The sequence below is a fragment of the Microtus oregoni genome, unplaced genomic scaffold (genome assembly GCF_018167655.1).
Source record: "Microtus oregoni isolate MIOR12 unplaced genomic scaffold, Mior012 000027F_ref0000203, whole genome shotgun sequence".
Taxonomy (NCBI): Eukaryota; Metazoa; Chordata; class Mammalia; order Rodentia; family Cricetidae; genus Microtus; species Microtus oregoni.
Genome location: NW_024543086.1, coordinates 34,421,267 through 34,443,527, shown reverse-complemented (window position 1 = coordinate 34,443,527; position 22,261 = coordinate 34,421,267). Strand labels below are relative to the sequence as shown.

At 38.6% G+C, this 22,261-nt stretch overlaps 1 protein-coding gene across 7 annotated transcripts in view; it reads left to right on the top strand.

Moving 5' to 3' along the window:
- The window catches only part of Nup98 (nucleoporin 98 and 96 precursor), a 95,237-nt gene that overhangs the window by 37,033 nt on the left and 35,943 nt on the right, over nucleotides 1–22,261 (top strand). For 5 of the 7 annotated variants that reach the window (XM_041675971.1, XM_041675970.1, XM_041675969.1 and 2 more), the window contains exons 12-17: nucleotides 4,659–4,799; nucleotides 10,668–10,801; nucleotides 13,071–13,258; nucleotides 16,347–16,463; nucleotides 20,187–20,485; nucleotides 21,605–21,718. In XM_041675971.1, the coding sequence (XP_041531905.1) occupies nucleotides 4,659–4,799; nucleotides 10,668–10,801; nucleotides 13,071–13,258; nucleotides 16,347–16,463; nucleotides 20,187–20,485; nucleotides 21,605–21,718 (993 nt within the window). The remainder of the gene's footprint in view (nucleotides 1–4,658; nucleotides 4,800–10,667; nucleotides 10,802–13,070; nucleotides 13,259–16,346; nucleotides 16,464–20,186; nucleotides 20,486–21,604; nucleotides 21,719–22,261) is intronic. The other 2 variants (XM_041675973.1, XM_041675972.1) reach the window with 1 other exon arrangement.

The following is a 22,261-nucleotide window of genomic DNA, read 5'->3' as shown; positions in this document are numbered from 1 at the left end:
TAGTCATGTAGCTAAAACTACTATAGCATATGTTATCACATGAGCTCATTGGGCCTCTATTTTTTTAAAATATTTATTATTATATGGATGGATGTCTTGCTTGCCTGTATATCTGCATGCATGTGCTCCCAGAGGCCAGAAGAGGACACTTGGAAGTAGTGTTACAGGTGATCGTGAGCTGCCATATGGGTGCTGGGAACTGAACCTTGGACCCTCTGGAAGTACAGCCAGTATTCATAACATTCATAAGATCCCTTATTGGACTTCATTTTGCCCATGTGGTAGTGGAAATTTGTGTATTCCAATGATCAGTGATGTAAACCTGTTGGTTGTTTGAATCTTTCTATTCTATGTATTTGATCATGCTTTTTTTTTTTTTTTTTTTGGTTTTTCGAGACAGGGTTTTCTGTAGCTTTGGAGCCTGTCCTGGAACTAGCTCTTGTAGACCAGGCTGGCCGCTGGCGTTGAACTGCCAGAGATCCCCTGCCTCTGCTTCCTGGGTGCTTGGATTAAAGGCTTGCACCACCACCTGGCAATCATGACTTATTTTTAATAAATTATGCAAGTTGAAAAAAACAAAATCTCTTGAGTAAATTGGGAGCGTGAGGATCATGGAACAGGGCAGAAGGAGAGTGGAGAGGAAGAAAGGGGAGTGAAGAAAAATGTATAACTCAATACAAACAAAAAGCATAAATTATGTTTATTATGTATATATTATTGTTTTTCATGGCTATATGGTAGAATTTTATCTCTACCCTCCCTCCCCTTTTTGTGTTACTATTTTTTTCCCATTCTGGTCTTGAACTTCTGGTCTCAAGCAATAATATCTTAGATTCCTGGGTAGTGTGCATTCTGGGGGGGTTAGAGGTTGAACCCAGGTCTTTGACTTGCTGGGCAAGCACTCTTTTCAACTGACCTTTTACCCCAGGCAAGCCTTTAGCTTTTAATTTTAATTAATTAATTATTTTGAGACAGAGTCTTAATATGTAGTCCTTAGCTGTCTTGTAACTCCCTAAATAGACTGCCCTCAAACTCAGAGAGGTTTACCTGTTTGCACCTCCTGGTTGCTAGCATTTAAGCCATGCTCCGCCATGCTGGGCCTTAAAAGGGCTTTTAAAAGTCTATGCTCCTGCCTCTGCTTTGTGACAATTTGGCTATTTTTGGTTATTTGATTCAAAGTCTACTCTTTAACTCTGTGTTGATGAGTTACCTGAGTTACTAAAGATGTGTTCTACCACAACAAACCACTTTGAATTTCCTCTTTTTCCTTTCCTTTTTCTCCCCCCCTTCTGTCTGTCTTTCTTTCCCTCCCTCCCTCCCTCCCTCCCTCCCTTCCTTCCTTCCTTCCTTCCTTCCTTCCTTTCTTTGAGACAGGGTTTCTCTGTGTAGCCCTGGCTGGCTGTTTTGGAACTTGCTCTGTAGACCAGGCTGGCCTCAAACTCATACAGATCCTCCTGCCTCTGCCTCCCAAGTGCTATGATTAAAGCCCTATACCACCACCACCACCACTGCCTGGCTTCTTTTTGTTTGTTTGTTTTAAGACAAAGTCTCTTGTGTCTTGCTGGCAGGGTGGCCTTGAACTCAAGAGATCCTTCTTTTTCTCTGGAACACTGGTATTAAAGGTGTGTATCACCATGGCCCCACCCCCTCAAAGGAGTAGTCTGATCTGACTTTTCTCCTCCAAGTGTTAGAATGGCAAGCCTGTGCTGCCACGCTGTTTATGTGGTGCTGTGGGATTCAACCAAAGGTTTAATGCACATTAGAGAAGAGGTCTACCAGCTGAGCTACATTCCCACCCACTCTTTGTTGTTATTTTTAAACAATATCTCTTATAGCACACCTGGGCTTCAATTGCTGTCCTGCTTCTGCCTTTGGGTACTAGATTACAGATGAGTGCTACTACCAAAGGGGCTTTTATCTCCAAAGGGTCTGTGAGAATAAACATAAGACTTGGGTGAGAATTTAGTTTAGCCATGCAGTTTTCCAGTGACTTATAATTTGGTCACATCTTGATAATCGTATCATCAGTTGAAAATAATGTGTTTAAGCCGGGCGTTGATGGCGTTCGCCTTTAATCCCAGCACTTGGGAGGCAGAGGCAGGCATATCTCTGTGAGTTCGAGACCAGCCCAGTCTACAAGAGCTAGTTCCAGGACAGGAACCAAAACCACAGAGAAACCCTGTCTCGAAAAAAAAAAATGTGTTTAATGCAGTTAACCTGTCATAACTTTTCCTCGATTACATTAAGCATGTTCAGAGCATACAGCTTTGCCTGTAGGTGAGCTTGATATCAATAACTGAGAAAGCCTTCAAAGTCAAAAATCAAAGCCTTATTTCTGCCAAAAATGACCATTATAAAGTCACAAAATTATCTGTATTTCCATTCAGATTTATTTTGTCAGTCATTTAATTTTACTTATATGCAAGTTTTCCTCATGTTTGAGTTTGATTCTTGTATGATTACATTTCTGTTTGAAATGTAATCCGTATCTTATAAATTTATTTATTTATTATGTATACAATATTCTGTCTGTGTGTATGTCTGCAGGCCAGAAGAGGGCACCAGACCCCATTACATGGTTGTGAGCCACCATGTGGTTGCTGGGAATTGAACTCAGGACCTTTGGAAGAGCAGGCAATGCTCTTAACCACTGAGCCATCTCTCCAGCCCTCTGTAATCCGTATCTTGAGGATTATGATTACCAGTGTCCTTTGCCTTTAGTTCAGGCTTTTAAAATGTTCTGTAGTGGGACTGGAGAGATAGTTCAGTGGTTAAGAGCACTTTCCAGCACTCACATGGCGGCTCAAAACTACCTGTAATTCCAGTTCCAGGGGATGTTTCACCCATGGCAAAACACCACTGGACATCAAACAAAAAAATAGAATCCCTGCATTCAAAAAATATTAATAATAAAATATCCTGTGCCATTTTTTTCTAATATTATCTCTTAATTCCACAATTTAATAGTTTAACTTTCGATATTTTGTCTTTTTCTTCATAGTTTACAGATCACATTTTTTTGCTATATATTCCTTATTCATGCCTTTTCCATATAAATAAACTAAAAGACAAAATCAGTAAAGAATTTTACACTTTTAATTTTAGTAGGAATAAATTATATATGGGAATTTGGGTGGTATAAGTTGTCAAGCAAATATAGATTCTATGACTATTATATTTACTAAAACAGACTTTGAGTTTTAAGAATATGTTCTTAAATTTGAATTCTGCATTTCACGTATTATATGTAAACTAACACTATAGAGCTCAGTACTGTTTGTGGGGAGAACATGAGCTAAATGGGTGTCATTTGCAGTTTCCTTTTGAGTGATGGAGATTCAAACTCATTCCTCAGTAGAAGTATATTTCTAGTAATGGGTCTTTGGGTTTTGTCTTTTTTTAGTTTTTTTTTTAATGTTTAAGTTAAATTGAAAAGCCTTTCTTTAAGTAGAATTTGATTCCCCAGACACAGAGACACTAAATAATTACAAATAGAAAATAATTTCTCTTCTACATTAAAATATTTCAAGATCTATTTATAACTTTACGTGTATGAGTTTTGCCTGCATGTACGTATGTGCATGACTGTGCCAGTGAAGGTCAGAAGGGCCTGAGTGGAGTTACAGACTGTTGAATCACCATGTGCGTATTGTCATCAACAAGTGCTCACTGAGATAATGCTGGTGCATATCTGTGATTCCAGGATTTAGGTAGAGGAATGAACTTTATTCCAACCAGTCTAGTTCCTGTTAAAACTTGAATATATTTAATTCTTACATTGGGCATTTCGAAGAAAAAAGTTTGTTTAGTTAAAGTCGTTTTCAGGAGATTTATAATATAATTAAAAGTGTTACTCTTTCTTAACCATTCAAAGGAGATAATTTGATTTCCTGTAGTTTAATTTCTATGCCAGTTTAAAATATTTACATTGAGGCTGGAGAGATGGCTCAGTGGTTAAGAGAGAGCATTGCTGCTTTTTCAGAGGTCCTGGGTTTGATTCCCAGTAGCTCCACTGTCTGCAACTCCAGTTGCAGGATTTTTGATGACCTCTTCTGACTTCCATGAGCACCAGACTTGCATAGATATACATGGCAGGGGAAAACACACATACACATAAATAATTTTTGTAAACTGGCATTGTGATTGGGTCAACTAAGTATTTTGATTTGTAAATACTAAAATACATATGGAACTGTTTTTTTTTTTAACTAATTGTAAATCTGTTTCAGTAGAGTTGTAGTTAATGTTGATGTCTTGGTCACTCTGTCTGACTCTTTTTCCTATCACAACTTTTGTAACTTTGATCTCAAATGGAACAAGCACTCCTGCTTTAGATATATCAGTTAATAGTCTGTGTGTTTGATAGGTACCATGTTTCTTGGAAATGTAATGAGAAATGTATTTGTTTTAACTATTAGAAGAATAAGTTATCTGTCACGTGTTGTAGTTGAGGGAACTAACACAGTGAATGATGGTTTTGCCTCTGCTGTACCCAGTCCAGTGCCTGGTGTGAGTCAGTGTCTACCACAGTAGTTCTTTCCTCGAAATGACTGCTCGTGATGAAGCTTCCAAATGTATTGTATCTTTAAGTAACTGACCACTGGCACAGTAGTCAAAGGATCTTCTGTGGCACTTGTTCTTTCCTCTTGTCTCCATAGCTCTTGGTGCTGGACAGGCATCTTTGTTTGGAAACAGCCAACCTAAGATTGGAGGGCCTCTTGGTACAGGAGCCTTTGGGGCCCCTGGATTTAATACTACGACAGCCATTTTGGGCTTTGGCGCCCCCCAGGCCCCAGTAGGTAAGTGCCAGTCACTTTAGAAGGCTTTACAGTTTATTTCTTGCTAATACTTAGCTTGCTGACTTGATTTTTTTTACTGTCCCGTCTCTACTAAAGCAGTGTGCATATGCACATCATTAAACACCGTGTAATATAGATGTGCTCAGACTCTGGTCTTCTTTATCGCCTTATTCCTAGGCTTGGTCTTCTTAGAAATCATTTTGTTATTATTTTAAATTTATTTAGCATATAATGAAGTTTATTTTACTATGTAATGTGTTTGTATGCTGTGTTTTGTTTTAATATACGTAAATTTAACTTGTTAAAAATAGAGGTGTTAGCTCACTTACCTATCTCTGTTGTTTTGTTTCCTAAGTTTTACTTTTATCGGTTGAGATATTTTATGTACTGCATTCATGTGAATATACTTCCTTAGTTTTCACAGTATCTTCCGCCTTATTTCTAACTAAAAGTTATCTTAGTGTGAAAATATCTATATAAACTGTGTGTCACTAGAAAACCTAGTATCACCTGGAGTAATAGTGTGAGTTAGAAAGAAATGAGTTGGATTTTTTTTAAAGACTTTATAATTTTATTTTATATGAAGGTCAGAAAATATCATCAAATTCCCTTGAATTGAAAATAGTTGTGAGCTATCCTATAGGTGCTGAGAACCAAACCTAAGTCCTGTAGGAAGAACCAGTGCTCTTAAATGCTGAACTGTCTCTCTGGCCCCCAAAAAGGAGGTTTGATTTTGTTTTTATTCTTCGGTTGTTTGTTTTAGCAGTGTTTCTCTGTGTAGCTCTGGCTGTCCTAATACTCACTCTGTAGAACAGGCCTTCTTTCGCCTCCCAGATATAGGCACGTGCCGTCCTGCTCAGCCAGGAATGACTAAACTCATGAGCTGTCTTCTCCCAACACTTGTACTACATTTTGAGATCATTATACATTTAAGCTGTGTGTACTGATTCTGTCTACTAAATGATAGTTTCCTTGATTCCCTTTATCAAGTGAGTTATCAGTGCCTTTCCCTAGTCTTCTCTTTCCCCCTTTCTTCTTTTTATGTATGGAAATATATTTGAAATTTTTAGACACTACTTTATGTGTATTAATATTTTGCTTGCATGTATGTAAGTATACCAATTATGCGCTGGGTTCACAAGGAGATCGGAAAAGGGCATTGGATCCCTGGCACTGGAGTTACAGTTTTGAGTTATCATATAGGTACAAGGAATTGAATCTGGGTCCTCTGTAAGAGCAACAAGTGTTCTTAACTGCTATGCCAACTCTCCGGCCCCCCGTCTTCTTATTGATAGTTGATATGACATGTCACTTAGTACTGTCTTCTGTTCTTGTGTTAAAAATAATTTGAAAGCCAGGCAGTGTGGCTCCCTCTTAAAAGTGTCACTTAAGGAGACACAAGGATCAAGAATTTAAGGTATTTCTAGCTGCCTAACAAGTTGAGAGCCAACCTCAGTTACATAGGTCCCTATATCAAAGGAACCCCAAGGATTTCTTGAATGCTTCTCTTTTCAGGCATCTGATTTTAGACTTTGATTTTTCTTGAAACTCTGGATTTGCTAGTTGATACTAAAATTTTCAGGTATCTTTTGATCCTTAATTTATTAGGATTTCTTAAATTTTGATCCTGCTTTGTGATCTTTTCCATTTCACATTTAAAAATAAAATACTTAAAACCCCACTGGCAACTTTGTGCTTGTATTTGCCAGCATCTTTCATTATTCAATTTGTAGTCTGAAAACAGATACTTAAAAGTTCCCTAAATGATAGAATGTTAATTCTCAGTTGATGGATAATACCATTTCTCTGTTCTTTCCATGAGCTTATTTCGTGCTCTGTGACTGTATAGTCTATCCAGCCTCCAATCTCCAGTACTTGAATTACAGGAGTATGCCACTTTACCGTTTTGATGCTGTTGTGTAGGGATCAATCAGACCAAGAATTTTTTTTTTACATTTATTTATTTATTTATTTATTATGTATACAATATTCTGTCTGTGTGTATGCCTGAAGGCCACAAGAGGGCACCAGACCTAATTACAGATGGTTGTGAGCCACCATGTGGTTGCTGGGAATTGAACTCAGAACCTTTGGAAGAGCAGGCAATGCTCTTAACCACTGAGCCATCTCTCCAGCCCCCAGACCAAGAATTTTATACAAAGTAGACAAACTGCCAGCTGAGTTATATTCCTCTATGGACTATGCTATGGACTATACATTTATTCTTCTGTTGTGTTTTAGTCCTACTTGAACAAATCTGGTGTTTTGTTTCCCCAATCCCCTTATTTTAACTCATATTGTGTAACAAAGGCTGGCCTTGACCTCCTGATCTTGTTTACCTCTGCGTGCTAAGTGCTGGGAATGTTAGACATGCAGTTGTACAGTATTGCCCATTTAAAAATTATTCTATTAGCTTACAGAATGTCCACCTTCATATCAAAATAAAATCTTAGTTAGAAGGTGCTAGACTTGTTATACTCAGTCATTATTTGGAGAGGTCTCATCCTCAGTTTTGTCGTGCTGGTATCCCTGTAGGTTCTAGTGCAGTGTCCTCATTTGGTTCATTTTAACCGAAACTTTTTTTTTTTTTTTGGTTTAGTTTAATATTTGGTTTTGGTTTCCGAAACTTGTCTCTTTAGAAATTTTTACCCAAATGTTGTATTTTATTTCCTAACTCTAAGCAGAATTGATGTGCTAGAACTATTTTTCCCAGTACTCAGAAGGCAGAGGCTAGTCTGGTCTAAGAACAAGTTCCAAGTCAGCCAGAGCTACAGAGAAATCCTGTCACAACAACAACAACAACAAAAAACCAAAACAGAAAAAGAATTAGTCTCTTCTCTGTCATTAAAAAGACTTGATTTTGTTTTCATAACCCCTTTAATGATTTGGTCATAATTTAACTCTTTGATATGTTTTCAAATTCTTATGGTCAAAATATAGTACCAGTTTCACTAGTATTTATTCACTAAATTTTGCTCACATGGCAGCTTTCTTATCTGTATCTTCAAAAAGAATGTTTAGATTATTTTATGTGTATGAGTGTTTTGCTGCATGGATGTATGTGTGCCATATGGGAACCTGCTGCATACAGTCTAGAAGAGGGTGTTGGTTTCCTTGGAACTGTACATATAGATGGTTTAAGTCACCAAGTGGATGCTGGGAACTGAGCTCAGGTCCTCCGTAAGTGTATCAAGTGAGCCATATCCTCCATAAACACCTTTTATTTTAAGACGTTTTATTTTTAATTGTCTGTCTGCTAGTGTCAGTGTATGACAAGTGTGTATAGATGCTCATGTAGGCCAGAAGAGGCATATCTGCTGGAATGGAAGTTTGTGTACTGCCTAATATGGGTGCTAGGAACTGAACTCTGGCTCCTCTCTGGAAGACCAATATCTGCTCTTAACTGCCGAATCTTTTCTCCAGACCCTATATCTTTTTTGAGAGGGGGAGTTGATACAGAGTTTTCATATTTACAATGTAAAACAAATTTTCCTAAATATGCTTGGGTTTGTTGATGATTTTTAAGCAATTATGCATATAGGTGTTTTGCTTACATGCATTTCTGTATACCTCCTGCCCATAGTAGCCTTAAAAAGGTGTCAGATGCCTTATCATAGTTACATATGGTTATGGCTCTGAGTCACTGTGTGGGTGCTGGAAACTTAACCCGGGTTCTCTGGGGAAAAAAATGCCAGTTCTCTTAACTGCTGCTCTATCTCTCCAGCCCCTTGTTTTTTTTATTCTTATGAGCTGGTCCTCTTAGTGTGACTCAAACATAGGTCAGTTTTTTTTTTTTTTTTTTTTTTTTTTTTTTTTTTTTTGGCTTTTCGACACAGGGTTTCTCTGTAGCTTTGGTGCCTGTCCTGGAACTAGCTCTTGTAGACCAGGCTGGCCTCGAACTCATAGAGATCCGCCTGCCTCTGCCTCCCAAGTGCTGGGATTAAAGGTGTGCGCCACCACCGTCCGGCTCATAGGTCAGTTTTTAAGAGATCAGATTTTTTTTTCAGGGATACGTGATTGCCAAGTAACAATGATGAATTTTTTGGGTAAGGATAGCACCCTGGTAGTGTTTGCCTAGCATGTGTGAGACCCTGTCTTCAATCCCCAGGACCAAAGGGGTTGTTGTTTATGAAACTTAGTCTCCTTGCCTAACTTCACACAATAGTACTGTTTTGTTTATTGGTAATGCCGTGTTACAGAAGTAATTTGTATATTTTTTTTTGCTTATATATAGTCTTTCTTTTAATTATAATTTGTGCCAGGATCTTTTTTTTCTTTTCCCTTTTCTTTTTTTTTTCTTTTCTTTTTTTTTTGGTTTTTGTAGACAGGGTTTCTCTGTAGCTTGTAGACCAAGCTCACAGAGATCTTTCTGCCTCTGCTCTTGAGTGCAGGGATTAAAGGCATGCACCACAACCGCCTGCTTGAACTCACCCCTCCATTTTCTTTAGCCTTCCAAGTAGCAGGAATTACAGTCATGTGTCACCATGGCTGACTCTTGTCTGTAGTCTTAAATTGTTTAAGTGACTTTTCTGAATTCAGATGGTTTACTATATGGTCTTTCATTATTATCTCCTCTGGGTCTCAAATTCTTGAGCATATTGTACTATTCCTTTAATAGCAACAGTGTTTTAACTAACTTTTTTTTTTTAACATTGCATAGCTTTATGTGTATTTCAGACAGGGTCTCTTTCTCTGTATCCCAAGTGGCCTCGAACTCATAGCAATGCCTTAAGCCTTCTTCTACCTGATAAGTTTACAGGTTTGAGCATCAAGCCTGGCTGGATTCATCCAGTTTTAACAATTTGTTTGACTAAGGCAGATCTACTATGGTATGGTTTTTTTTTTTTTTTAAAGTCTAACTCCCCATTCTGGTGTTGCTGCTGCATTCATTTTCCCCATTATGAGAATGTAGAGTTTTGATACGAGAAGTTGATATCCTTACTATGTTTTGGCTTTTGCCTATTTCGAAATCTTTGTAAGAGGAAAAGTTATTTTCACTCAGATGTTTGGTGATTTAATCTTTGACAAGTATGTTTGGAATGATTCTCTTGAAAATCAGATTCTTTATCATTAGAAGTATACTACACTGTTTTACTATTTTTTACACACGACATTTTTGTACATTATTAATATAATCTTTATTGTTGCTTTTGTCTGTTCTCTGAATTTTCTGTGGCTGATGGGAAATGTTCTATTTTGGTTTTTGTTTTATTTGTTTGTTTGTTGTGGTTTTTTTGGAGACAGGGTTTCTCTGTGTAGCCTTGGCTGTCCTAGAACTAACTCTGTAGGCCAGGCTGGTCTTGAACTCACAGAAATCTGCTCCCCTTTACCACCCCCCCCGCCCCCACCCCGGTGCTGAAATGAAAGGCATGTTCCACCACTGCCTGGTAGGAAATATTATTCATTCTTAAACTTTGGGAGAAAATTAACTTAGCTGGCCAGCCTAGAATTTTGTCATCTAGACTAGACTTGAACTCCGGATTCTTGTGTCCTAGCCTCTAGAATGCTGGGCTTTATAAGGATATGCCATAAAACTGCCTTTTGTTCTAGAGATCAAAACTATAACTGTTTTGTAATGTGTGCTGTTGGCAGATAAGTACAAAGCAGTTTTTATAGGCTATTTTAATTTACATGTATTTGATTACTAGTTAGTGAATTTTTTAAGTAATATTTCTTATGAAATAAATGGCTTTCCATATTTTTGCTTACTTTTATTTAATTCATGGTTTTATGCTTTTAGTTTGCTCTCAATACCATTGAGTGGGTCTGAACATTTAAAAATTGCAGTTCTTTAAAGAGTTCTCTGATATTCATATGTTGGATCCTTGAACTTAACTCCCCACCCCCATCCTTTTCTCTTTTGAATAGCTTTGACAGATCCAAATGCTTCTGCTGCCCAGCAGGCTGTTCTCCAGCAGCACCTCAATAGTCTAACATACTCACCCTTTGGAGACTCCCCTCTATTCCGGAATCCCATGTCGGATCCTAAGAAGAAAGAAGAGGTAATTTTTTTTATTATTATTATTCTTAAGAGAGACTAAAAATGAGTTTTATCTATCAAAGGGACCACAGTTAACAGATATTTCCAAGTATATTGGCATTGCATTTTGACATTTCACATTTGGGAGAAGTAGAGGTGAAGGTTTGGTGAATAAACAGTTGGTTCTGATGTAGGAGTTCTTTTGTTTCCAATTTTCCAGAGCTGGGATAATGAAGGCTTTTCTTTTCTTTTCTTTTCTTTTTAAAGATTTATTTATTTATTGTGTATACAGTGCTCTGTCTGTCTCCTTGCTGGTCATATGAGGGCACCAGTCTCATTACAGATGGTTGTGAGCCACCATGTGGTCGCTGGGAATTGAACTCAGGACCTCTGAAAGAGCAGTCAGTGCTCTTAACCTCTGAGCCATCTCTCCAGCCCAATGAAGGCTTTTCTAATGTGACTTTAGAGATCAAACTCAGGTCTTTATTCTTGCAAGGCAAGTACTTTACTGATTGAACCATCTCCCTAGTACTTTGGTACTGTGTAAATCTAAGTTGTGATTAGATGAATACTTTGTTATCAACACAGCCTGATGCCTAAGTATGGTAAGGTAGGCATCATGTTTAATGCTAAGGATGCAAAGCAAGAGAAGGAACTTTTTTTTTTTTTTTTTTCGAGACAGGGTTTCCCTGTGGCTTTGGAGCCTGTCCTGGAACTAGCTCTGTAGACCAGGCTGGTCTCGAACTCACAGAGATCCGCCTGCCTCTGCCTCCCGAGTGCTGTAGCTCAATATTGTACATGGAATAATAGAGGAACCAATTTTTTTGATAAGTGAGTAAATAAAACGTTACATAATAAATATTGCTATCCATTGAAAGGAGCAGAGTAAATGGGTAAACCTTGAAAGTATGCCATGAAAGAAGCCAGAACGTTGCTTTATGATTTGTTTGTATTGATAGATTCACAATTCATTGAGAAAGTGGGCTTTTGGTTGACAAGGGATGAAGAAGAATTTGGATGTACAGAGTATCTTTGTAGTGATAGAAATATGCTAGAATTAGATAATGGTAACACAGATTATAATCGTTAGTTTTGTCAGTTTGCAAAAATCTCGTGTCATTCGAGTCTCAGTGAGAAATCAGTTTAACCTGTAGACTTATCAGCAATGCGATTGTCTTGATTGCCTTAATTGATATGGAAAGACACAGCCTAAAAGTGGACAGCTTCATTCCTCGATTTAGAGCATTGGACTGTCTAAGAATACTGGACATAGATGAATTTATTTCTCCTTGTTCTTGATTATGAATATGTGGTGGTCAGCTGATTCAAGTTTCCTCCTTGACTTCCCAGCTAGTTGTACTAGAATCTGGGATTGTGAGCTAAAAAAAAACCTGTCTACCTTAAGTTGCTTTTGGCAGAGCATTTTAGCAACAGAAATGAACATGGACACATTAAATGGCAAATTTTTATGTTATGAGAGCACTGATACAAGTTTTTAAATATATGCCTTGTGTGGTGGGTCGCAGCACACAGGAGGCTAGAAAGTAAGCTTCAGGCTAGCCAGGGCTACATAGTGAGACCCTCTCTCAAAAACAAGCAGAACTTTTTAGATATGATAAGAAGAATGGTAAATAGGTAGGTGTGTAAATTTGATGAGACTTTTCAAGAGGAGGTGATATTTTTCCCTTGAAGTATAATAGAGAAATTAAGATATTCTAAACAAAGGCACTAAATTACAAAAGGACATGAAAACATCTTTGTGTGCCTTTGGCATGTATGTTCACATTTGTGGGCATATGTATTTGTGTATTTGCAATTGTGCCTGTGTATCCAAGGATAACTTTTAGGAGTTTGTTCTTTTTTTCCACTGTGTGGGTTCCTGGATCCAAACTCTAATTAATCAGATTTAGGTTCTTTTTTTTTTTTTTTTTCCCCCGAGACGACAGGGTTTCTCTGTGGCTTTGGAGCCTGTCTGGAACTAGCTCTTGTAGACCAGACTGGCCTCGAACTCATAGAGATTCGACTGTCTCTGCCTCCTGTGTGCTGGGATTAAAGGTGTGCGCCACCACTGCCCGGCTAGTTTTCATATTTTTAAATCAGTGCCATACATTTGAAGTAAACTGTAATATTCCTTGATGCTTCTTTTTGAGACAGTGAAACAATGCCTTGCTATATAGACCTGGCAGGTCTGGGCTTCTCTGCAATCAGACTGGCCTTAGTCTCGCAACTGCTGGGTCACAGATGGAAACTACCATATCAAGCTTCCTTGATGCTTTTCTTTTCCTTTTCAGAGGCTGAAACCAACCAATCCAGCAGCTCAGAAGGCTCTTACCACACCTACTCATTATAAACTTACACCTCGCCCTGCCACCAGAGTCAGACCAAAGGCTTTGCAAACAACTGGTACAGCCAAATCACATCTCTTTGATGGACTGGATGATGATGAACCATCCTTAGCCAATGGGGCATTCATGCCCAAGTAAGTTATTTTTGTTAAGAAATACAGGTATTTAAGCAATAAAGCCTATTTTAATTATTCTAAGGTAAAATAATTCAGATAATTATTTTGATGAATGTGATTCTAATTTTACATGTTCTTATTTTTTATTTTCTATTTTTTTGCAAAATTATTACCTTTGTATTTACTATTCAAATAGTCAAGACCTAGAGATTAAGCTCAATGGTTGAGCACTTGCCTAGCATGTATAAGGCCCTCTTTGGATCCCTAACAGAAGTATAATAAAGATTTTATTTAAAAAATATTAAAGATCAGGTTAAGAAGAATCTGTATTTTTCTTCTGATTTGCCACATAGGTATTGTTTGTAAATACAGAATAGTGCATAATTAGAAAGTAATAAGATAGGAAAGGAATATCAAAGTGCTATTCCTAAGCATAGGAAAAATCCACATCAGTAATGCCTTAGATTAGAGTATTGAGATGAGAAAGGGCCTGAAGAAAATTACATAGCAGATAATTGGCATCAGGAGACAGGGCATTTCATTTTTGAGTCTTTTATTCTAGATAGACACAGGCTCGCGCGCACACACATTTTTGAAAAAGGTAGTAGCTTTTTAAATCAGAATAGGGTGGGTTTTGTTTTTAATTCGTTACTTACAATTCTTTGTTTATGAATGATAACTAAGTTTGATTTTTGAGACAGGATTTCTCTGTGTACCTTAGCTGTCCTGAAATTTACTCAGTATATCAGGCTGGCCTGGAACTCACCAAGAAGGACCTGCCTCTGCAGGATTAAAGGCACACACCACAGCAAATGTTAAGTTTATTACAGCTCCTTTTCTTAAATGTGAGTTAGTAGCCAGACAATAGTGGTAAACGTCTTTAATCCCAGCATTTGTGAGACAGGGGCAGGCTGTAGTTCCAGGGCAGCCTGGTCTACAGAGCGAATTCTAGGACAGGCTCCAAAGCTACACAGAGAAACCCTGTTTCAAAAACCAAACAAGCCGGGCAGTGTTGGCGCATGCCTTTAATCTCATCACACAGGAGGCAAAGGCAGGAGGATCTTTGTGAGTTCGAGGCCAGCCTGGTCTACAAGAGCTAGTTCCAGGACAAGCTCCAAAGCTACAGAGAAACCCTGTCTCAAAAAACAAAAACAAACAAACAAAAAGTGTGTTAGGAAAAGCTAAGTATGGGGGCGTACACCTTTATTCCCAGCACCCAGAAGGCAGAGACAGGTAGATACCTGTGTTCCAAGGCCAGCCTGGTCTACAGAATAAGTTCCCAAGACAGCCAGGGCAACACAGAAAAACTATGTCTTGGGCGGGGTGGGGGGGGTGGAAATAGGCCAGGCAGTGGTGGTGCGTACTTTACTCCCAGTATTCCACAGACAGAAGCATGCGGATCTCTGAGTTTGCAGGGCTGCACAGAGAAACTTGAGTCCCTTCCCACAGCCATCTTCCCCCCTCCCCTGCGTTTGTAGGGGACCTGAATTCAATTCTTATCATCCTCATAGTGTCTCACAAACGTCTTTTGCTTTAGTTCCAGAGGGCCCAAAATGTTCTTCTGGCCTTCTTTGAGCACCAGGCACCAAAACATCATACACATAAAATAAATAAAGCTAAATTGTTGTTGTTGTTGGCTTTTGTTTGTTTTTTTGTTTTTGAGACAAGGTTTCTTAAGTGTAGCTTTTGCTGTCCTGGAACTTGCTCTGTAGAGACCAGGTTGTTTTCAGATTCACAGAGATCTACTTGCTTCTGCCTCCTGAGTTCTGGGATTAAAGGCACCACCGCCGCCTGGCCAAAATCTTTACATATGGGTCGAGAACTGGATAGATGGTTCTCTGGGAAGACCATCTGCTGTACAAGAATGAGGATCTGAACTCAAAGCCCCAGCACCCACATAAGAAGCCATTCATAGAAGATCACATACTTGTCTAAAATCTGTACATTGTAGTGGTAGAGACTGGTGGATTGCTGTTATTTTCTTATCTGTCTGCTTATCTCCACAAAATAAGGTGGAAAGTGGTAAGACCTAACTCTGCCTTTTTCGTGCACACATCCCAATTAGGGAAATTGTTTTTGCCCAAAATATAAAATGTGTTTTATTTGTTGTATTGTGAGTGATTTTGAAGGCAAGGATAATGTACTTGTGTGTGGTTAAAAGAGCCTTGATACTGTTCTACTTTCCATCCTGTTGCTGTGGTAAGATGCTGACCAAAAGCACCTTAGGCAAGGAAGGGATTTATACTTGGTTTACGCGGCTAGTTTATACTCTCATAATTGAGGGAAGTCAGGGCAGAAATCCAAGGTAGGCACTTGACTTAGAACCCTTGGGGGAATACTGTTTGCTGGCTTACTTTTGGGCTTACACTTAGTCTTTTAAAAATAGTTGGATTTTTATATTTAAAAGTGTGTGTATGTGTTATATGTACTTGAGTGCAAGTAATCTCAGAGTCCAGAAAAGATAGGGAGACCTTATAATTCCAGGCAATTATATATGGTTGTAACCTTCCTGCTGTGATGGGAGCTAGAGTCAACCTCAGGGACCTCTACAAGAGCAGTGTATAGACACTCTCCACCCCACCCTGCATGGGTGGGTGCAATAAGTTGACTAGGTCTTTCTGTGTAGGCCAGGCTATCATAGAACTCAATATGTAGACCAAGCTTACCTCTAACTCACAGAGATTGCCTGCCTCTTGAGTGCTGGGATTAAAAATGTGTGCCATATTCGCAACTTTAAGAATATTTTCCATTTTAATCTGAATCTTCTCAGCTTTATTGTTCAATATAAGTATAATATATCTGAGACTGTATGATGTGATTACACAACTAAATTATATATGCAGCCCAGTGGTGGTGGCACACGCCTTTAATCCTAGCACTTGGGAGGCAGAGGCAGTCAGATTTCTGTGAGTTCAAGACTAGCTTAATCTACAGATCAAGTTCCCGGAGAGCCAATACTGTTACACAGAGAAACCTTGTCTTAAAAAAATTATATATGCAACTTATTAGGAGAGTTTTGGGTATACAAGAGTGTTCCAGGTTTTAAAACAATGGTCACGTGTGTACATGTTAAATTATTTTTATTTCTTTTGGTCTCTACTTTTAGAAAGAGCATCAAGAAGTTGGTTTTGAAAAATCTTAACAATAGCAATCTCTTTTCTCCTGTTAATCATGATTCAGAAGACCTAGCTTCACCATCTGAGTATCCAGAAAATGGAGAGAGGTAAGTTGAATTCTGTTTGTAAATATTCCTCCTAATAGTTATGTTCCGTTTTCAAAGATTCTACTTTATAAAGATTGATGAATGGTAAAACAGAAGTAATATATAGTTCAGGGGCACCTAGATGTTATATTATTACTACTTCTTTTTTTTAAGATTTATTTATTTATTTAGTATGTATACAACATTCTGCCTCCATGTATGCCTGCACGCCAGAAGAGGGCAACAGATCTCATTACAGATGGTTGTGAGCACACGTGGTTGCTGGGAGTTGAACTCAGGACCTCTGGAAGAGCAGCCATCACTCTTAACCACTGAGCCATCTCTCCAGCCCATGTTATTACTTCTTGAGTACTTTTTGTTGTTGTTTTCGAGACAAAGTTTCTCTGTGTGACAGTCCTGTCTATCCTAGAACTTGATTTGTACACCAGGCTGGCATCGATCTCACTGAGATCCGCCTGTTTCTGCCTCTTGAGTGCTGGGATTAAAAGTGTGCGCCGCTACCACCTGGCTACTTCTTGAGTACTTTAAATCTTAAAATTTTTGGAGCTCTGCAAGGCACACACACAGGAAGTAATATGTCTAATTGCAGACTCAGGAAGGTGATCTATTTATCTTCTGGTCTGACTTAACAGGCTACTAATGTTCTGTATTTACCCTTCTTCTTGGTTTCAACTAAAATGTCATAGCTCAGGAAATTAACTGTTTATACAGGAAAAAGGCCTGAGTTGCTAAAATTACCTTCAGAGAGAAAAATTCTTGCTTGGGCACCTTGCTGGAGTCAAAAGCAGGATCTCCGGAAGAGGTTCCTTTTAACTCAGCCAGCTAGTTGCTAGGGTTAGGTTAGGTCAAGGTTGTGTTCCCAGTCACATGTGAACTTCACAGCCACACCCACCCTGAGACATGAGTTGCCTCATTGCCAGATTCACTGGTTTCTTGTGACTCTGAAATGATACCATTGTTACCACCTATGGGATTGCTAGCTTGTCTGTCTGCTCATATAAACTGAGAGCTCTGTGGAGATCACCCCTTTTTTCTTACCCTTACCCTTATGCTTGATGCTTTGTCCTTATGCCTTATGTGCCCTTATACTCGGTCATCTTCCCCTAAGGTATAAAGAAACTTGCAGAAAAATCGTGCCTAAGTCAGTCAGTTGGTTCTTCCCCTCAGATCCCATTCCCAAGCCTGTCTTCGCTTGTCATAGAAGTCCTATTCTGAATCCCGAGAGAGTGCTGACGCAGGTACTCAGTAGCTCCCAATACATGCAAACAAAGTACTCAAACATTGTATCAGTGAATCTTTTTTAATATTAATTTATTTATTAATTTATTATGTATACAATATTCTGTCTGTGTGTATGTCTGCAGGCCAGAAGAGGGCACCAGATCTCATAGATGATTGTGAGCCACCAAGTGGTTGCTGGGAATTGAACTCAGGAGCTTTGGAAGAGCAGGCAATGCTCTTAACCACTGAGCCATCTCTCTAGCCCATATCAGTGAATCTTTAAATTAAAAAAAAAAATGGCTGAGCATAGTGGTGTACACCTTTAATCCTAGCACTTGGAGGCAGAGGCAAGTGGATCTCTGAGTTTGAGGACATCCTGGTCAACATAGGGAGTTTCAGCATTGCCACAGCTATGTAGAGAGACCCTGTCTTAACTATACAAACAAAATAAATGAATGAAATAACCAGTGATGGTGGTATGCATTTACAATTCCAGGAGTAGAGTTAGTTTTTGTTTTGCATTCAATACACCTTAAGCAACTGCTGTCCCAACCTACAATTACAACTGGGAAGCTACCAGGTGGGAAATGTGTTCCTTCAGGCACTGGCTCTACCAAGGCCACTAAAGGAAACTTTATCTTAATCTCTGTCCTACAGAACTCTGGGTACAAAGGTAGACTTGAAATCCTGCTAGCTCAGAGTGGCTGAGTAATAAGTAGCTAACCTCTACTTGCTTGTGCATCTCCCGGAAGAGGGGCCATATTTATGCTCAGCCCCCAGTTAAGAACCCTCGCTAGGCTTAGTTCCATCCTACCACTTCCTGTCAACTAGTTGCTGACTCAGCCTCATGACCCCAGGTTAATTTTATTTAGTCAAACTAATGTAACAAGTCTTTGCATTGTTAACAAAAGCAGCAGAAACAAAGGTAGTATACCATTATACAGTTATATTCCACAACAGTTGATTCTCTCTTTCCACCATGTGGGTCCTAGAGATTAAACTTGGGTCTTTTAGTCTGTTTCACCCTCTGTGCCATCTTGCCAGTCCTACCTCCGAAACCCCCCCACCCCCTCATCCCCCGCAAGGCAGGGTTTCTCCGTGGTTGTCCTGAAACTACCTCTGTAAATGAAGGCAGACCTTGAACTCACAGAGATCTGCCTCCATAAGTATTGGGATTTTAATGTGCTCCACCATGCCCAGCATACATCCTAATTCTTAATGGTTTGGTCATTGTGGTGAATAGAAGATAATTTAATTATTTCTCCATTAGTGAACATATAGAGGTTATTTGGTATTCTTTTATTCAAAATAGTGGGCTTTTTTAAATTATAATTTCATATCATTAAAATATTGCCAAACCTTCTGGTTGTACTATTAAAGTTTAAATTCAAATTTTGAGATTTTTAAATTTTTGTGTAGGAATCTTTTGCCTACAAATATATACGTTCATTGTATACATGTAGTGTTTGGAAAGGCCATAGAGGGTGTCATTTGGGATCCATTGGAACTGAGTTAGAGCTGTTGATAGCTTCCTTGTGAGTGCTGGGAACCAACCCTGGGCCTCTCTGGAACAGCAGCAGCAGCAAGTGCTTCTAAAAGCTGAGTCATCATTCCAACCATTTCTCATTCTTTTATCTTGACATTAACCACTAATCATTTAATTCTACATAGTAGCAAATACTTTGTTTTAGTCAAAGATTTGACAGGCTGATGGGATGGCTGGCTCAAGGTGTATAAAAGCTTTTATCATCAAGCCCAATGACCTAACTTCACCCCAAGAACACACCCGCACAGCAGGAGGGCAGTGTTCAGATTCATTCTTTTGAAAATGAGCAGTTAAATCTAGAGATAAATTTTCTTACGTTTTTTGTGTTTTGTTTTTTTTTTTACCCAAAACATGGTTTCTCTATGTAGCCCTAGCTATCCTGGAACTAGCTCTTGTAGACTAGGCTGGACTCGAACTCACAGTCACAGATCAGCCTGCCTCTGCCTCCCGAGTGCTGGGATTAAAGACGTGTGCTACTACCGCCTGACCCTGTTTTTTATTTTATGTGCATGGGTGTTTTGACTGCTTGTATGTCTGTGTACCACTTGTGTGCCTGGTAGCTAAGTGGATCAGGAGAGGGTACCATATCCCCTAGAATGGTAGTTACAAACAGTTGTGATCCACCTTGTGTGTGCTGGGAATTGAACCTAGGTCCTCTACAAAAGCGGTACATGCTCTTAACTACTCAGTCATCTCTCCAGCCCTACATTTTCTTTTCACCTCTAGTTAGTACAACTTTGTGATATTATGCAAGGTTATTACTATTATTGTTACTTGCCTCAATTTTCTTTTTTATAAGTTAGAGACAATAGTTAGATGTATTTTACACAGTTACTATTAGGATTAATTTTATTGAATCATCCATAATAGTGTCATATACTTAATAAAGATTAATCTGTCATTGTCGTTACTGTCACTGGGGGCTAAAGTATTAATATTTTTTTCTCTCTTTTCAGATTTAGCTTCCTGAGTAAACCTGTTGATGAGAACCATCAGCAGGATGGAGATGATGATTCTCTTGTATCACGTTTTTACACTAATCCTATTGCCAAACCCATTCCTCAAACCCCAGAGAGTTCTGGAAACAAAAATAACAGCAGCAGCAGTGTGGACGATACCATTGTTGCTTTGAACATGCGTGCTGCTTTACGCAATGGACTCGAAGGAAGCAGTGAGGAAACGTCTTTCCATGATGAGTCATTGCAAGATGACCGAGAAGAAATAGAAAATAATGCTTACCATATACATCCAGCAGGTCAGTTTTACCAAATGTTTTAAACCTTTGAAATAGTTTAAACTTGTGTCTTTATAATTAATGATGTGATCAAAAGAGCCCACTTTTTACAGCCAAAGTGACTGTCCTGTCTACAAAACTTGTAAATTCAAGTGGGTTGTTTATTAGTAAGACTTCACTGTGGTATAGTCTGTTGACTACCTACCACATTATAGAATTTTCCCATTAAACAGAGGGCTCTATAGTAAATATAAAATCTATAAATTTTAGCTTACTGAACTGAAAAGAAGCTTAACAGTTAAGAGCACTGACTGTTCTTCCAGAGGCCCCAAGTTCGATTCCCAACACCCACATGGCAGCTCACAACTATCTATAACTCCATGATCTGACATCCTCATTCAGACATACATGCAGGAAAAACACCAATGTACATAAAATAAGAGTGAATAAATTAATATAGCAGAAGAAGAAAAGAAAAGACTTGGTGGGGAGCCAGGTGGTGGTGATGAAAGCCTTTAATCCCTGCAAAGGGGAGGCAGAGGCAGGCAGATCTCTATGGTTTGAAACAAGCCTGGTCTAGAGTGAGTTATAGGACAGCCAGGAATGTTTCATAGAGAAACCGTCTCCACAAAACAAAAAAATTAGATTAACAAAGGTTAGGTAGACCTTTGTTAATTAAGTTTAAATGTTTTAAATTTTTCTTTCATGGGACATTGGAATTGGAGGTTTGCTCTCTCTTTCTCAAAACTCTCCTCGATTTTTCTGCATCTGCATCCTAAGTTCCGCACTCAATATGTGGAGACAGGAGACCCAGAGACTCACAATCTCAGCTTCATAGTCTCATAGTCAGTTCAAGGCCAGACTATGATGCCTTAGACCTTGTCTCAAGAAAAATTATTTAAAAAAAAAAAAAAAAAAACTTCCGTAGATTTTGTTCGTTTTGGTTTTGGTTTATTTGGGGTTTGTTTGTTTGTTTGGCACAAACAAAGGTTCCTCTTTGCCTCCTGAGTGTTGGTTTTAAGATATGCACTACCATTGCCCAGCTTTTCTATAGAAAAGTTTTATATGAAAGTAAAATGAATATTATTAAGAACTGTTCTCCCCAGGATAATCACAGTACTTTCTGACTTTTGGTTTCAGGCATTGTTCTCACAAAAGTTGGTTACTATACTATTCCATCTATGGATGACCTTGCTAAAATTACGAATGAAAAGGGAGAATGCATTGTTTCAGATTTCACCATTGGTCGTAAAGGTATGTGTGAGTTTAGGTGTGAGAATATAATTCAGATTGCATCTTGATTTTATAAGTAAGGGCAGCACTTGATTTTAGGGTCTGTTTTTCCTTTATTTGGCTCCTCCTTGAAATCGAAACACTGACAAGTAACAAAGCAAGGAGGACTAGAACCATGTAGCATTTGGGGATTTAGACATACCTGTTTGGGTCTTGTAATTACTTGTCTTGTTATAATGCTTTACAATTAAAGAAACTTCCAGGTATACCAAGTTTAATACTTTGGTTCTGTTTCATATTATAAAGTTATTGCAGTAATTTTCCTTGAATAAATTTACTTTGTGATGTTGTATGACCGAATCTGCCTCTGGAGTGCTGGATTCCACCCAGCCATGATACTGTATTTTAAAAGGGCTCAAGTATTTTCATTTGGCAGATTAGGAACCAAATTGTTCATAAAGCAGCACTACAGATACTTGGGAAGATTTGAGAATGCAAAAATGTAAACTGGAGGTGTTGCATCTGATAATAATGTAACACCATTCCTCTTTTCCCATCCTTGCC